The sequence below is a fragment of the Phallusia mammillata genome, chromosome 3, assembly GCF_965637545.1.
Source record: "Phallusia mammillata chromosome 3, kaPhaMamm4.hap1.1, whole genome shotgun sequence".
Lineage (NCBI taxonomy): Eukaryota > Metazoa > Chordata > Ascidiacea > Phlebobranchia > Ascidiidae > Phallusia > Phallusia mammillata.
The window spans coordinates 16,905,629-16,923,033 of NC_137254.1; the positions used below are offsets into that span (position 1 = coordinate 16,905,629).

The 17,405-nt window shown below is 37.3% G+C and overlaps 1 protein-coding gene and 1 long non-coding RNA gene across 2 annotated transcripts; one reads left to right on the top strand and one right to left on the bottom strand.

Annotated features, from left to right (window-relative positions):
- Window positions 1–985: 985 nt before the first annotated feature.
- Window positions 986–2,895, bottom strand: LOC145218655 (uncharacterized). Its single transcript, XR_013857685.1, has 3 exons — window positions 2,755–2,895; window positions 1,421–1,514; window positions 986–1,362 (listed from the first exon to the last, which is right to left on the bottom strand). It is a non-coding gene; the product is annotated as an uncharacterized LOC145218655 (long non-coding RNA).
- A 4,054-nt stretch (window positions 2,896–6,949) lies between these two features.
- On the top strand, window positions 6,950–16,834 carry LOC145219727 (uncharacterized). Its single transcript, XM_080087049.1, has 2 exons — window positions 6,950–7,768; window positions 8,532–16,834. Exon 2 carries the CDS (start codon window positions 15,389–15,391, stop codon window positions 16,832–16,834), a length of 1,446 nt encoding a protein of 481 aa, XP_079943175.1. The 5' UTR covers window positions 6,950–7,768; window positions 8,532–15,388.
- The last annotated feature ends 571 nt before the right edge of the window (window positions 16,835–17,405 follow it).

Consider the following 17,405-nt stretch of genomic DNA (forward strand, 5'->3'; position numbering starts at 1 on the left):
ATCACCCTGAATGTTCTAATCAACATTTCGATGAACGGTCCGGAGCAGCTCACTGACGAGGATGCACAAAAGATAGCTGAGAAGTGGCAAAAAACAAAGGACCGACGAACAGTGACAGTGCGAGCATTGAAGGCGTTGGAATCTGCAAACAACGAAGAAATGGAAGCTGGCGGATGGAAACGGGATTGCGAATCTGTTTTGTTGCATGAGATAGAACCTGAAAATTTTGTTCTGTGATTGTGCACTGACAGTAGCCTAATAAATAATTCGTTTAAGCAAATATGGCTATTTTTTGGTATTTAAATGAAACACTTGCGGTCTCTTAAAACTACTTAGCGGTCACCCAAACCAAACCTTAAAAAATAACCTGCACATGTCAATCCACACCAACGAGAAACCGTTTGGATGCACTGCTTGCGAAAAAAGTTTTCGACGAAGGAGTCATTTGTTACGTAAATATGATATATGCATGCTGTTTTATCCTAATATATTGTTTTTAGTGACTACTTGTAAAATGATAACCACAATAAATTGTGTTTAGGATGACTTTTAATGCGGACTTTGCCTCATAGTTGCATCCACTCCACGTGTCATTTTTTCGCATTACAAAAAATAAAAATACGGATAATATTAGTTGTTGGTTTCATGAATACACCAACTTTTAGTTTGTATAAGTTCGTTAATACAATCGCCAATATATAAATACAGTAGTTGCAAGACTTTTCGCAGTTTCCCCTTTACCCTCACCGAGAAATTTACTATCCGAACATTTGTTACGGTTTTACATGATATCTGACACAGTTCTTGACAACAAAAATGTTACATTGTAGCGGCCTCTACCGCTATCGTGTCCTTTCATACTACAGAAAACCGAACAGATTGCCTTATTTCTTTGACTCTCGTCTTATGCGGCGTATTCGCACATTGTGTTGTTCCATTAAGATGTATCTCAAATAAACACCTCGCTACAACATAATATATGAACTACCAAAAAGCTATAGTTTAATAAATACTATGTGTAAAAACAATGGCATACAATGACACATAATTTACCGATTCTTAACAGGTATGCCGTTACGATCAACCAAAAATGCTTTATTTTTAGCAGTCAGTAATATAAAATCTATGTTAACTCTATGGTCGAACAAAGTACTTGGTCCGTGTAAAACACGTAGCTATTAAAAATATTCGCAGGCCACACAGTCTTTTTTAATGTACAGCAAAGGAGACATGCATAAGTTTTGGGATAAATTTATTTGCCACGTGATAAAAGAGTATTGATTAGGGTTACAATATTTTCTTTAAATCTGGTTACACAATGAAGTTTGACGATTGTAAATATTTTCCAACGTAAACAAGCACCTGAAAAAGAACAGGATTGGCGTTTTTAAAAGATTTTTTGTCTTTTCAACCTTCACACCTTGCTCCACATCTCAACAAACTAGATGGGAAAGATTTCAACATCGTTAGAATAAATCTCCACCAGTTCCTACAACTCCTTAATCGTCTCGGCACTAAAAGAACCAAAATTGAAACAGTTATGTCGCAAAAAGCACAAAAAACGTCAACGTAATTAAATTTTATGACGTCATAATAAAGATTGTGACGCATGGTGTATCTGTTTTTGGGCATTGTTTGCACACGAAAGGGTTACAAACAGTCTTTGGTTACTAGGCTGGTTATCAGTTTCATCATGGGCATTAACGAATATTCTTTTGCAACAAATTAAACGTATTTCACTGCAAGTAACAAATCAAAGTCTTGTCAGTCCACAGTTTTAGTATAGGCCTTTGTGATGTCCGGGGACGTGGTAAACTGCAAGGTAATTTTAACTTCGCGAAGCCACATGTAATTTACCCTAGACTCTAGAGGCTCTCGAAAGAAATATTTAGAAAACCACTACTATACGTCAAGCAAAAAGAAATGCAATTTTTTGTTTTTCGAATCAGCGATGTGTTGCGTTGTATTGTTGACTGGGTTTAAACAATTAACTTAAAATATATTAGTTGGTTTAACTATGACAATGTTCAACATTTGCTTTTCTGAACTTTTTAACTATAAGATAAATTCAAAACGCCCTAAATCTGCAGAAAAAATAATTTCCAAAAATCTAAAGTCATTAAACGTTTTTACAAACAGCTCACAAGCGTGTTTTTAAATGTCCATTCGTGCTAAAAAAATATTTAACAAGACACAAGCCAACACAAGTGTGTGTCAACAGGTGTAAGTTTCCACCTTGGGGCGCTTGCGGGAAAGAGACCATATGGTTGTGTGAACTGGTCCCCTATTTTCAGTGCCTTGCCGTCACACAATATCCTTAAACAATGGGTGTCGGAAGAAAGTACAAAGCAACATCCAGATTTAGAACTTGCAGTCAAGCACATGGAAAAAAATATTATCTGCAACGAGATCTTATTGACAAAAATGTTGCAGTAAAAACTGTCATAAATGAATGGCCGTTTTAATGAAAGGCAGAATTTCTTTTTCAACACTACTCTTTGCTAATGAACAAAGATGATGCCCAAAAGCAAATGCTCGACAAAATGTGTGGCAACATTCAAGTTATTTACAGGTACCAATGTGGTTTTATCTCACACCAGTTTAAAAAAATGCAGCAGTTTAATGGTGGTGTTTTTTGCAGAGCATTAAAAATATGCACTAAACCTTCAGTGAGGAGAGTATACAAACAAATATATCTAGAAAAAAAACAAAACAATGGAAAGCAGTCTTCCGAAACTTATCAACATAATCAACCTTTTGGCCGCATATTTCATGAAGGATGTTCAAGTCCTCTCCAAATGCTTTCTTGTAAGTTATATTTCCTTGCTCTATAAATGTCTGGGTTACAACAGCCAGTAGCATTAAAAATAGGTGAATGCCTGAATGTTTTTGTAACAAAACTCTGTATACAAAACAATATTTAAACATGTGACATAAATGTTCTCAAACTATATCATTTGTAATTAAAATCATTTTTTTGCACAGGGATCTCGTATGGATTGGGAACAGAATTTATAGTTCTGTATGAAGGATTAAAGTTGATTTCGACAGACAACTTTTTTGAGGCCCTTGCCTACTGCTTTTGCTGTTACTATGTATACAACATAGAGTACCCTGTCCAGGTTGTGGCCACCCTGGAATTAATTCAAAGGTATGTGGGTTAGATACAAAACTTCAAAATATCTGCAAACATTCTTGTAGCTTAAGGTATTACACAAACTAAACTGTTTTGCATTTTCTTTCGGGCACTTGGCAGGCATAAATTATCCTAGCAGCAAAAACTTGAAGAGAAAAAAGAATACTACTCATCCAAAAGTTTTAATTAAGCAACGGCAATGATTGTGCCAAATACAATTTTCCAGAAATGACATGTTGGTGTGTATTAACCAGTGTTTCATACCGGAACGGAACGAAATCAAATAACGTTATTCGTTCTGAGCAAATTATTTATTTCGTTCTGGACCGATCAATTCATTTCGTTCCGGTCTGACCGAAATAAATTTAGAACGGTATTTCGGTCTTAACAAAAGAACATTTTTGTGGTCTTTGCAGTTATTAAGCGATAAAATAAAGAAAGTTGCAACACCCAACAATTATTGTCGGTAGTTCTTACGTCACATAACATTTGTCAATGATGGTCAAACGGATGTAAATTGTGGAGCTTCAATTTTTATCATAGTTCAACGGCGCGAAATTTTCAGCAATTGTTTCATGATAAACGTCCAGAACGAAACACCGGAATAAAAAATAACGGTATTTCGTTGCGTTCCGGTATCTTGAATATTTTTTATTTCGTTCCGGTATGAAACACTGGTATTAACTATGTAGCTGGATCAAAAAAGACAGGACAGTAAACGTATGTTGAAATTACGAAACAAACCATAGGAACTGCCAGACCGATTTCAGTTAATTCGTTTTACCGACTGCGTTCGTAAAAAAAATACTGGAATTTTGTACGTAATTTTATTTTACGATACCCAAAGTAGATTGTTTACTGACCCGCTTGCCGTAAAATTAATTTACGGAACAAAACATTGGAACTGCTGCCAGACTTTTTCCAATACATTTTTTTTGAAAGTGTAAGTTTACAAATATTTCTTAGAAATAACTTCTACTTTATTGGTAATTTATTTCCAATATCTCTCAATTCCACATTATGATGTCAAACTTCCATAAAAATTGCCACACGTTCAACCACTTGCTATATTCGTGACGTAATAGTCACTCGATTGTCTGTTCTTGCAGTAACAAATCATTTGTCATGTGGTGTTAATTTTAAAAATGATTTTAGAGCTAGTCGCCTGTGATCCTTACATTGTAATTGAAAATATGTATTTGGAAAACAAGACAGATCGGTAATGGAGCTAGGGGTATCCGTAAAGGATGGATAAACTATTTTTTAGTCGAAATAAGTTAAGATGAACATAAATTCATAACTGGGATCAGCCCTGAAGCGTCTATGCCAGGGGTTCCCAACCTTTTTACGATCCCGTACCACTTGGAAGCTCTGCACTGCCACGCGTACCACCATAGAGCACCACTTCTTACAGAACAACTAATTTGTTCGAATCATATTTTATTCAACACTAGCTTAAGCTACAAAACAGTAGATTATATCTATCAAGAGCAATCATTTGACATAATTAACGCCCACTGTGCCACAGCGTTGTTCGGCTTTTCATATAGCAACTATGCTTTTTGTTTTGAAGACCCCTGTATTTTGAAGATCGTAATGATACGAAACAACAGGAATAGTTACGTAACAATGACAATAGGCCTGGGGAATGTTTTTTTGTAAACAAAACCAGATAAACAAAATATAAAGTTGCAAATCGAGATTTTTGTGAACAAAACAGAAGCTACTCGCGTACCACCTGAAAACCCTTCGCGTACCACTAGTGGTACGCGTACCACCGGTTGGGAACCCCTGGTCTATGCAGACCAGCGATCACGGCACACTCATATATAAATCACAGTACGCCAGGCCCATTGAAGGCGCTATACTGAATCAGCCGGTCACCAAGCATTCACCACCATATGGCAAGGCGTAGACTAGAAAAATCTAGCCTGCGGTGGGATTTGAACCCACGACAGGAGTCTTTCCGGGACTCGGGACAAACCTGCATGCCTTGTTTGTTGCAAACATGTAGCAGCAAAAAAATCAAACCTGGAGAGATGATGTATAAAACCACTTGTGCTTTGGGTAATTTTACGCGGAATTTGAAAATATAAAAATATTTGTTCCGCCCGAAAATGTTGTGCAATTCATGCGGCCTGCAGTAGTAAGTAGGTTCCTCCTTGCCTTAGTGTAACCTTTTAGTGTTTTGACATTTAGCAAATAATTTTTTTTGGGAGACTATAGAACCCTAAAGTTTAACGAATACGAGTATTTGTGTTGTACTCCCTTCGTCGAATCCCTGAGTCAGCGTTAAGAACCACTGCTGTAGTGTAAGTTATTTTGAAGCAGAGAAAACTTCAGAACAAACTCTGTCAAATAAACGAAAGTGTTATTTTACTTGCAGGTATTTTTAAATGTTCACGCAAACCTCCAATAGTTAATTTTCAATTGTTTTTGTAAATTGTGCTTCCTTATGATTGAATCTCGTTAAATAATGTCTTAAAGAAGCATACAAAGTTAGTGGCTAAGTATGGTAAAACATGCGAACGAGGCGCTAGTAATAACATGCTAAACATTTTTGGGTTGACATAACTCACGCATAAACAGTTGACACGGGTAAATCATAATTGCGACGATTGTAAGAGTTTTTTTTTTGCCCCTGAATTGTTTTTGTTCTTTTTAATGTGGTTGCCGCAATAGTGTACTGCAGTGGTTCTCAAATTTTGTTGTTGTTGCGACGTCTCTGGAAAAGTTTTCTGGACTTGCGACGCACCAGCAAATAAAAGTTAATGAGGATAATTATTATTAAAGTTGTGTTTATTAGTACAACAATAAAAAGTTACGAAACGGAACTATTCTGCGACGCCCTTGAAAAATTGAAACGACGCAGCAGGGCGTCGCGACGCACAGTTTGAGAACTACTGGTATAAACAGATACAAACATGTTTAGAAATCTATAGCTTGCGATTTTACATACATTATTTGTCTGCCTTGTCCCCAGCTGGCGATGCACCTGTACACTCCTGGAAGTTGATTGTCCAGTAAGAGTTCTACAAGTATTAGCACTGACACGTTCGGTTTGTTGCCTTGATAGTGTAGTAACAACTGAAGTCAACTGATTTACTACTTCTCGCAAGATAGCTAAGTTGCGACAACTTAGCGTCGCAAGTTAGCTATCTTGCGGCAACTTAGCGTTGCAAGTTAGCTAAGTTTCGTTGCAAGTTAATTAAGTTGCGGCAAGATAACCTAGCTTGCGGCAAGTTAGCTAACTTGCAACGCTAAGTTGCTTGTTAGCTATCTTGCAGCAACTTAGCTAACTTGCTGCAACTTAATTTATTCGACAACGGCGCCCCATATAGAAGAATGGTTATAGTGGAGTGCGAAAGCCAGAATTTTTCGGGTTCAGGAGTTTGTTAAATTCTAAAAAGTTGACAATGTGCTTGTGAAGAAGTTTCAAAATAAGTTAGACATAAAGCACAACCTAAAGTTTATCTAAACTGTAACATTAATCGTATAACAGTTTAATCCCCCCATACGACCTTAAACATTAAGCGTGAAACGTCAAACATAAATCAAATTGCACCCTTTTTTCAACAAACAGTATTATGTTTTTATATTTATCATTTATGATAATCAACCTTCGAGACTCCATGCCTTGCACTAACTGATAAGTGTCCGCCAGCACCAAACTTTACACGAAGTCTGCTGGAGAACCACACTTCTAAACAACGTCGTAGTCCCCTTTTCAAGACTATAGCAACGGGTCACTGCGGTCTTATATATTGGTTCGTGTGCTGGTTCGACAGTCAGAACACACTTAGATGAACTAGAATGTGTTGTTTAAAATAAAAAAAATTGGTTACAGCTGAGAGAGAGAAGACATGTAGAGAGGTTTGTTTATTTCATATAATGATTGCAAGAAGCAGCAAAACCCAAAGTCGTCAGGACATGTATTACTTAATAAATGAGTTAACAGCAGCCTAACTGCCATTAATCAATTAACTTCAATAAATTACTACATATATTTGATCTCGGACTTTAGGATACCCACACACAGTGCAAGGACAGGTTTACTTCCCCCAACCCCGGATCAAAATGATTTAGGTTGGCAAGAAAATACAACCTGATAGTTGACTCGTATCGCGACAAAGCTGCGAGACAAACGCAAACGCTTAAATTGTTTGTGGCGTGAATAGTGATTTAATCTGTGCCTTATGGCAACGATTTCCTGACATTATACAGCTGTCAATGTAATACTTCAAGCTTGTCAAAAACTTGCCGAAATTTAAGCGTTCGTTATTAGATAAAGATGTATTTCACGTTATTCCAGATACAAAACAAATTATTGAAAGTTACCACGAGGATGCAAAAATTGATCTCTGAGCTTATGGATGCACAACTTCCAGACTCTGCAAAAGAATTATGTTTATCTGCAATCTTTCTACAGCATTCTTTGCAAGAACCTCACAAGGGCCCATTGAATGCTGGATTTTGTACAAAAGATTTCAGAAAAGAAAGTGTAGAGCAAGACATTACTTATACCGGCAAATCTGATGATGACTTGAAACGAGTTAGTCATATTTACAACAAAAAATACAACTGCCATCGATGTTGAGCTCTTCTGAGCATTTGAAGTACCCTTGCATTCAGGTTAGGCGTGTTTTTTCCTTTCTTCAACCTGATTCGCAATAGCAATGTAAACCACGTTTGTACAAAAGTGAATGGATAAATGAAGCGATATGTTGGCCCAGGGTATCGCGTTTTATGTAAATTGATTGACCGCACATCACAATAATTTTTAACTGGACGTTTGACGTGTACAGAGTACGGCTTGCTGGCCATTGCAGTAATGATTTATTTAAACTGACAACACACATTATTTACCTGGCTGGCTGGTACATACAACCCAATGTTAAATTACATACATATAGGCATAAATTATGTTCACTACTTTACGACTCAAACCAGAAATCATTTTTGACAAAATAAATCCCCACGTACATACGCGTCCATAACGGTAGTATTGCGGTGTAGATTTTGGTCTGTTCGAAATACAATAAAACAGCAGGTTATGGTAGGGCAGACATCTCTAAACTCGCGACATTCAACTGACTTTCTTCACTTTACTTCGATTAATGTGGTAAAATTTATTCCAAGGGCACCCATAGACAGAGTATTAAAAAAATACACAACTGCTCCCAACTTTGTATGTACATCATGTACCATGGGACCGTTTTTACACAATTATACATCCAACTACATTACCTGTTTTATATGAGTCAACATATGTCTTTTTAGGTTTCCAAGCTGTCTAAATCTCTTTGCACAAACATTACATCTATGCAATTTCTCTTCCATGTGCGTTAGCATATGTATTTTCAAATTTCCTTTAAATCTAAATGTCTTTTCACAGACACGACATCGATGAGTTTTCTGTTGTGTGTGAGTCAACATGTGCCCTTTCAAAGTTCCAGCCAATCCAAACCTTTTCTTGCAAACATCGCATTGATAAATCTTCTCTTTAGAATGAGTCAACATGTGTAACTTTACATGCCCACGGAGTGCAAATGCTTTTTTACAAACATCACATCGATGCGGTTTTTCTTTTGTGTGAGTCAACATGTGCCCTTTCAAAGTCCCAGCCAATCCAAACCTTTTCTTGCAAACATCGCATTGATAAATCTTCTCTTTAGAATGAGTCAACATGTGTAACTTTACATGCCCACGGAGTGCAAATGCTTTTTTACAAACATCACATCGATGCGGTTTTTCTTTTGTGTGAGTCAACATGTGTGTTTTCAAATTTCCAGCTTGACTAAATCTTTTCTCACAAACATCACATCGATGTGGTTTCTCTTTTGTGTGAGTCAACATGTGGGTTTTCAAAGTTCCCCCCTGACGAAACCGTTTTTCACAAACATGGCATCCGTGAGGTTTTTCTTCAGTGTGAGTCAAAATGTGTGATTTCAAAGTTGACCCATACCTAAATCTTTCATCACAAATATTACATCGATGTGGTTTTTCGTTTGTGTGAATCAACATGTGTGCTTTCAAATTACCATCAAGGATAAACATTTTCTTACAAACATCGCACCGATGGCTTTTTTCTTTACTATGAGTCAACAGGTGTCTTTTCAAATCTCCACTTTGCCGAAATTCTTTTTCGCATACGTCACACCGATGGATTTTTTTCTTAGTGTGAGACTTTCTTAGTGTGTATGTTTTCAAAATTTCCTTTCGACTAGACCCTGTTTAACGAACATCACAAGGATGTGGTTGTTTCCAATTTCCAGTTTGGTGTAATTGCTCATCCATGTCCCAGCTAACACACATTGAAAGTTGTGGTTCTAGTAAGTAGGTGATAACGCACTACCCGGTTGCCTTTGCAATATTATATATGGCGCTGTAATAAATCAGGGCGGTTGGAACATTATGCACTCCCTCACAAAAAGAAAATTTGAATCTCATTAAACCTTTGAAATAAACAACATGGTTAAATGTTACATAAAATTGACTACTTCTGACCAGAAATGCGGATTGACTAGCTGTTACCATCGATTTCGTTGCTGTTATAAGGTATTGTCAACATAATAAATCATTAGCAAAAACGCATCACAAAGATTGGAAAGTTAAAATGCAACAATTACTCGAGTACACTTAATTACCACTATCACCAACTAATATCACACAACCGCTTCCAAAACCACGAAACAACTATTTAAATATTGCCTAGCGAGAAACTATTTGTTTGTTTACCTGCATCTATCTACTGCTACTTTTCTTATTTTTGACTACCACAAATAAATCGATGGGTGAAATAAAATCAACCGAACAGCACAATTAGATAAGAACAGTTCCATCACCAACAAAACAACAGTCCGACAACGTTTTACTCACATACACGATATTGTTTCATAGTAAAGCCAACTGCATCTGTTTTTGTGAAATAGTTAAAAGCCGCTGATGGTAGGGACAAATGCTAGCTAGTTTCTGCGCGAAACATCCCAAAACGCGTCGTGAATGTCAAACTGGGCCATGCGTCGCAGCAAAAATAAAGTGTGCAGTGAACCGTAGCTGAAAGAAAAAAAGCAGTCGTGCGTTGCCAGTGCGCAGACGTTACTAATTTGTTAACTTGAAAAAAACTAGTCTGGCGAAGTAGCATAAAAATGCTGTATCTTTTTCAGTAATTCGCGTCTTGACAACTGTACAGAGGAACTATAATTCGTTAACAACCAGAATAACGTTTTTGTGCTCATATTGCAATTCCAACTTTGCCTGACTGCAACGTAAATGAACACAAAGTTTTTGTTCACAATATTATTTATCGAAGTTAATACGCTTTGTTGTTATAAACCAGGGGTGGCCAACTTGCCAGTCGTTAAGATCGACGAAAATATTTCTGAATTGTACACGATCGACTGATCAGTCGTAATTTAGGCTGCCACTAACACAAAGCAATAACGCACATTTCTTCATGGTATTTGATTGACAATTACTGAATATTAATAGCCATGGGTTTTATTGTCAAGCATCACCTAGTTCTTACAACAATAAAACGTCGCATATGTATATATTTTTTATCCAAGTAGTCAGGGGGAACTTTTAAATCTCCCCAATCAATTGCAACTGCTTCGTTAACGCAAACATTCGAGTTGTGACGACAAACATAGCAGTTGTTACGACATAATTTGGTGCCAAAATAACAGTTGTTACGCAACAAAGAAAGTGACAATTACATAGGTATTGTCTTATTGTACTTTGTGTGTTGTGTCAAAATGTCAGAAGTGCTGTTTTATATTATTTATTTGTTTTTCAATTAATCACCTGTTATAAACGATGGAAAACAATGGAATGTTACAAAATGCAAGTAGGCAACCGTAAGCAGTGAGTATAAACCACCGCATTAGGTGTATTTCCACCACGCCGCATGTAACAAAAATCAATGAGTTTGGCCTTGCGCTTTCTATGTTCGACGCAGTGTTTAAGGTGAATACTAACCACCATACCAATATGTATTGTTTGTACTAACCAAACGTTTTGTAAAGAGTATTTGTTTTCGTTTTAAACTCCATGTGCTGGAAAATTACCAACTTTCTATGCTTTTTGTGGATGCAACTGTTTACTAGTTGATGTCTGCTGAAAAGTCTTTTGAGTGTTTGTTACGTTAGGTTCAAAAACTTCGCATTTGGGTGGCATATCATACTGTCGGCGCATTGTGCAAAACTAAATTACTGTTTTTTTACGTCACCTTTTTTTCTTATTCATGTGAAGTTGAGTCTTTTTGTGAATATGCTTAATGACAAAACACGACCGTGCACCATTAGAGCGACTTTTAATGCATCTCAATGCAGCTAATTACAAGGAGTGCGCGGAATTTCTGCAGCTGTCGTTTATGTAACCACGGCTCTTTGTAACATTTTTTCGAAGGAAACTGATCATTGTATTCAAGCAATACACGCCCTTGATGAATGCTAAAGCAAGTTCTTGTGCGTCCGTTCAATTTATGCACGGACTATTATAAGATAGGTTCATTAATTCAAACAATAGACCTTTGTTTCATTAGTCAAGTACGGAGAGGGGATTTTTGTACATCCGTCCTTTATACGTGCTAGTTTATGAGGGAAAGTTTGTTCATGAATTTTATTCTTCCTACTTCCTTTTCGTGCAGCTGTTTCTTATTATGAAAACACTAGCGTTTTTTGGTGCAGTTAGAGTTGTGAGGAAAGTGCGAGACTGTTGCTCAGGTTTTGTTTTAGTGAATTTAGGATGTCTTAACCAGTCAGAGTTTAGTCGCTTTTAAAGTTTGACAGGTGTTTTGTCTCAAATTAAGAGCAACAAAGATAATTGCAAATGTGCGAAAGAAACTAAAAACATCCACATAGGTTGCTAACTAAGAACTAAGAAAGGGGAGGCCAACCTATGGCGCATTGCATTCTTGCACTTTTAAAGTGGTCGCGAAGATTCATCCCAACTTAAAAACTGTAACGTTTTTTTTCCTATTTCATGTCAGGTTGCGAAATGTGACTAAAGTGTAAATTGTGGTTGAATGTAAATACGTCTTTAGTGCACAATACTAAGAAACACTAGCAATTGTTCGTGCACAAACTTTACTTTTTTGTTTTGTTTATTGCTGTGTAACAAATTTTCCTTGCATAATCCAAAACGCGGTCCTAAAATCCTAAAAAGGTTTCCTAAATGAGTAAATTAGCTTTTTTCCTTAACTAAAGCTTAGCTGAGATTAACACTGAGCAGAAAACAGTTGTAAAAAGACCGCTTGCAAAATTTAAAACTTTGGGAACCATTCATGATTTTGAATGTTGTTTAGTGCAAAATAGCATAATAATGATCCATTCTGCCAGAGTTTTTGGCTTTGCACGACTGCAAGGCAAAAAAGCTTACTTTTATATTGACTTTTAACGCTAAATTATATGACAAATACATTCTGGAAGCTGTGTTAAAAGAATCAAAAGGAAGTTCCACAAAAAAAGGTTGAGAACCACTGTTTTAGCGAATGTTATCTTCTTCACATTAATCTGTTTTCGGTAAAAGATATGCTTAATTAATCAAACTAGGATAGCCAGGCCTCTGACCAAGGAGTGAATGTCACCTTCGTTCTTGCAAGTTAACAACTGAAGCTCGGTCCAGCCAACGTATGAGACAAGTTGTCAAAAACTTATTGTTACTTATTTTATCAAACCTGTTGTTACTTATAAAAACTCAATTTGCTTCATGGTCGCCAGTTTGTGTCCAAAGTAATACAGCGATATAGTGGAAATAATGCATAAATTGTCTCGTTTTGTAAATTAACGCGGATTTGATTGGGCGAATGGTAGAACCAACAGTTTAATTTGATTTGACTGTTCAAATGCTCGTCAAAACAGTTTGTAAAAATCACGTCAAGGTATTTATTGCGCATTTGTATCACTTTGTTAAAATGCACCCCCCATCAAATCAAAGGGAACGAATCCCTCATATATAAAAGAAATTGCCCTTCAACGAACACAAACCAAGTACGAAGAATATTGTGAAAAATAGCGGTACTGTATTAGTAAAACATTAACGTGCGTTGCACATTTACCACCAACTGCAATAAGGAGGAATCTAAATTCGCAAGGCGATACATTATATTAACAAATCCCAAATTAACTTGCGTGATTGCTAAAAACACCGTGCCGGGGCGATGCAACATTTTAAGTACAGTAAAATCGGAAATGCAAAACAAAACATTGCAAGAATCTACAGCGCATGAAACCAGAAAGTAATCATAATCTCTTCCTTCTGTGGCTGCAGGGCTGCCAAAATGCAACGCACTCAAACAAGATAAAGTTTCGAAGCTCGTTTGGTACAATTACCCCAAAACAGAGGACGCAAAAATAAGTTATACGCTCACACCGACACGCGAAGAAATGTTAGGGTGCTGAGCACGAGTTAACACTTTTATTTGAATTACTCGGCGACGAGAGGGCATTTTTAACAGTCTTTTTGAAGCTAAAGGTATTCAACTTTATTTTACAACATTTTATGCACGCCGCACATATCTTTCGCAACATTTTGTTTCAAAGTAAATCGTGAGGGAGACGTCATGCACACTTGACTCTGGAGAGCAAAAATCGGAATTCTGCCGATATTATTGTAGTGCAAAGAGGGCCATATCGATAACTGAGTCCAACATATTTTAATTCGAAGACCGAGATTATATGAAATTTCGATACAATGGATACACAGTACCGAGTACTTACAACTAAAAATAACCCAATAACTACAAAAATAATCCACCCAATGTTGTAAATAGTATCCATCTAAAACAATTTTAAGCCCTCACACTGTTGCTATAAAAACTAGGTTGCGATAGGATTCGAACCCATCTTTTCACGACTCGCTCTCTGCAAACTGAGCCACACAGGATCATTGGAGTACCCGCTAAAAGTGGAATCACAAGCACTGTTGCCTGCCTCGTATGCTGCACATGTCACCTTTGCCGGTCGCCAAGCACTGGTATGGAGTAGCCAAAAAACAGCCTGCGGTGGAATTCAAACCCACGACAGACATCTTTTTGGGAGCCCTATTTTAAGGTTTTGCATGAACTAAAACTTATATAAGCCCTACGTCGCCTGGTTGCCACGTACGGTGTCCCGTTATTGCTTGATTGGTACATAAATTGGCTTAAATCGGTAAAACGGCAGGAAAAGATAATTTTAAATGACCTGTTTGTGAAACAGATTTTATTTTGGATTTTTGCTCTCTCGTTAGAGATATAAAAAGGCAGTTCAAATTTTTAACAGTGATCAGTGGGACAGTTACGCGAAAGTTGACCGGACGTCCATACATTTATAGTTTTTGGCTAACCTTCCAATAGTGGCAGGCGGTTGGGCCCAGGCTTAGGATCCTATCTCCAATAGCCCTTACTGTGAGCATTTGCAGAAATTTCCACTGCAGCAAACCTTTGCACACTCGAGCCTTTCTGTTAAATGTATAACAGACGTTTTTGTTACCACATGCTCTCCTTCATGTTTAAAAAACGTTTTAGTCCAAGTGTGTGTTTACGACATCCTATCCAAACATGTTTTATCTTTATATTTGGCACTATAGACACGATTGCTAGGCGTATTTACGGAAGACCAAGTTTTGTTACAAATGTAGCGAAATTTTTTTGGGGGGGTTTACTTGACGGAATGTTTTTTTTATTAATAGATGTTGGATAATTTAGTGAAAAATATGTGGATATTATTTCTATTGTTTGCCTTCGAATGTGTCAAAGGTGAATGTCCGGACGAGGATCACAGTCTTGCTCCTAAACCTTATGCAAGTAAGATTTTTGTTCTTAATCTGGTTAAACAAAAAAGTTTTTAATTTGGTAAATCCTGGCTTTGTCAGCTGTAAGCGGGCGTTTGGACCCAAATTCGAAATTACAAGCTTTGACGTGAGTAGGCCCTAACGATTGGCAAAACATTGTGTGAAAACAGTATAATTACACATTTAGATTTGTCGCTTTTTGCGTAATGATAAACATTCACCTGAATCCTTTTTTTGCCATTTTTTTAGAATATGTAATATAAAATTGTTGACAGCTAAAACAATGCATGACCCATTTTTGCAATATTTCCACTCAGTCTGGACCAACCGTTAAGAACCACTAGTTTATGTCTTTGCAGCTCACATATGTGTTTATTAGTTACGTTTTTTATGATTTACCCTAGAATTTGGGCAACGCACCTTTTTGAATTTCCTGTTAGTTGGACTCAATGTATATAAAACGTTTTCTGAAATTGTATGCACAGAACTTGCGAGAGACCGTACCGTGGTCCAAACTGCACCTGTCCTTCATCAATGTTCGAATGTGCCTGTCACAAATTTGGTCGATGTGGTAACAAACCAGGATGCATACCGATGTCGAAGGTAAATGACTACTGGGGGAACGACTGTGGAGATTGGAGTGATGAGTTAAGTGATATTTGTCCAAAGGGCATGTTTCAGTGTGACTGTTTCAACAACACTTGTAAGGGATTTTTGGGGTGTGTGGAAAAGGAGAGTCGATGTAATGGGGGAGTAGATTGTCTGGATGGAAGTGATGAGGTTAATTGTACTTGCCCAACTCATGAGTTTGAATGCGATTGCTACAAAAAGAAAAACTGTATCACTAGAAGTGGTTGCATTAGCAAAAGTAAGCAATGTAATGGATACACTGAATGTGGAGATTGGAGTGACGAGGTTAATTGCTCCTGCCCAAGTAATAATACGTTTAAGTGCGATTGTTACAAAACACAAAACTGCACTAATAGCAATGGCTGCATCAACACAGACTGGCAATGTAACTCGATCGATAATTGCGGTGACTCGAGTGATGAAGTTAACTGTCCTTGCCCCAATGATAGGTTTAAATGCGATTGTTACGAAACAAAAAGCTGCACCAGACATTATGGTTGTATTTTAAAAGACAGACAATGTGATGGCGAAAATAACTGTGGAGATGGAAGTGACGAAATTAATTGCACTTGTCCAGCTCATAAATTTGAATGTGCTTGTGTTAGCACGAAACAGTGCATTATCCGTACCCAAGGAAGTTGTATTGAGCGATCTTTGTTGTTCGATGGTAACCGTGACTGCGTTGATGGAAGTGACGAGACACATTACACACGCACCTGTTTTGGCGTTTACGCAAGATGTCCGTGTTATCCTGGCAAAAAACATTGCCCTTCTACTGGCAGATGCATACCTTTCGACTGGTTAGGTGACAATATAAACGATTGCTTTGACAGGAGTGACGAGCTTTGCTCGTTCTCAAACTTTACGTGTCAATCTTGCAAAATGTTTGTAACTATTTGTAACAATGAACGACTTGCCAGGTATCTTGTACATTCCACAGTTCCAGCAGAATGCAGCACAATAATCCATCCGTCGTGTGCTGATGACATCAGAAGTTGTGAAAGTCAGTACGTGATTTGCATATCTTCAGCGTGCACAAAAATAGATACAATTTGTCACAATACTTTTATTTGTAAAAACCAACAAGTCATAGCTGGAGGTGACTTCTGTGACACAATTGGTAGTTGCAGTGACAATAGCGACGAAATCAAATCGGGATTTGGATTTAAATGCTCTGGTTCATCAAGACAAGGTGTTTGTATTTTGCCACAAATTAACGTTTACGATTCAGTAGCTCAATGTTCTGATGAATCTGATCTCTGTTCAGACAGTTCAGATGTTTTCAATGTTTAGATAAAAAATTAATAATATCACCCAAACAAGTGTGCGACGGTATAGTGGATTGCTTTGATATGTCAGATGAATGTTTGTGTTTGAATCAAAGTTTGTGCGACGCGATTAGGGGTGTTTGTCCGTCAAATCAGATGAATTGCCAAAATAAGTCTGTCTGTTCGCTACAAAGTGGTAAGTTGTGCAACCACAGCGTTCATTGTGTTGACCAAATCAACACTAAATACTGTTCCTCACCTAACAAGTTGGAACAAACTCGCTGTTTACCAGAGCACTATCAAGGCCTTGAACTTGGTGAAATATTTAAGTGTTCCAAAACTGACAACAAAGCAATGAGAATATGGTTTCGGTTACACATAGATTTTGGCTTTAACGCCCTAGATTTGTTAAAGTCAATTTGTGATGGAGCAGTTGGGGACCGTCTTGGCTTACGTGGAGAAGTAAAGTGCCCAAATATGTTCTACTGCCCATCAAAAGGAGAAATCAATATAAAAAAACAGTCGTGTGTGCAACGGAGAAGTCGATTGTGACGACGGATCAGACGAATTTCTGAAACGATGTCGCAATACCCGTT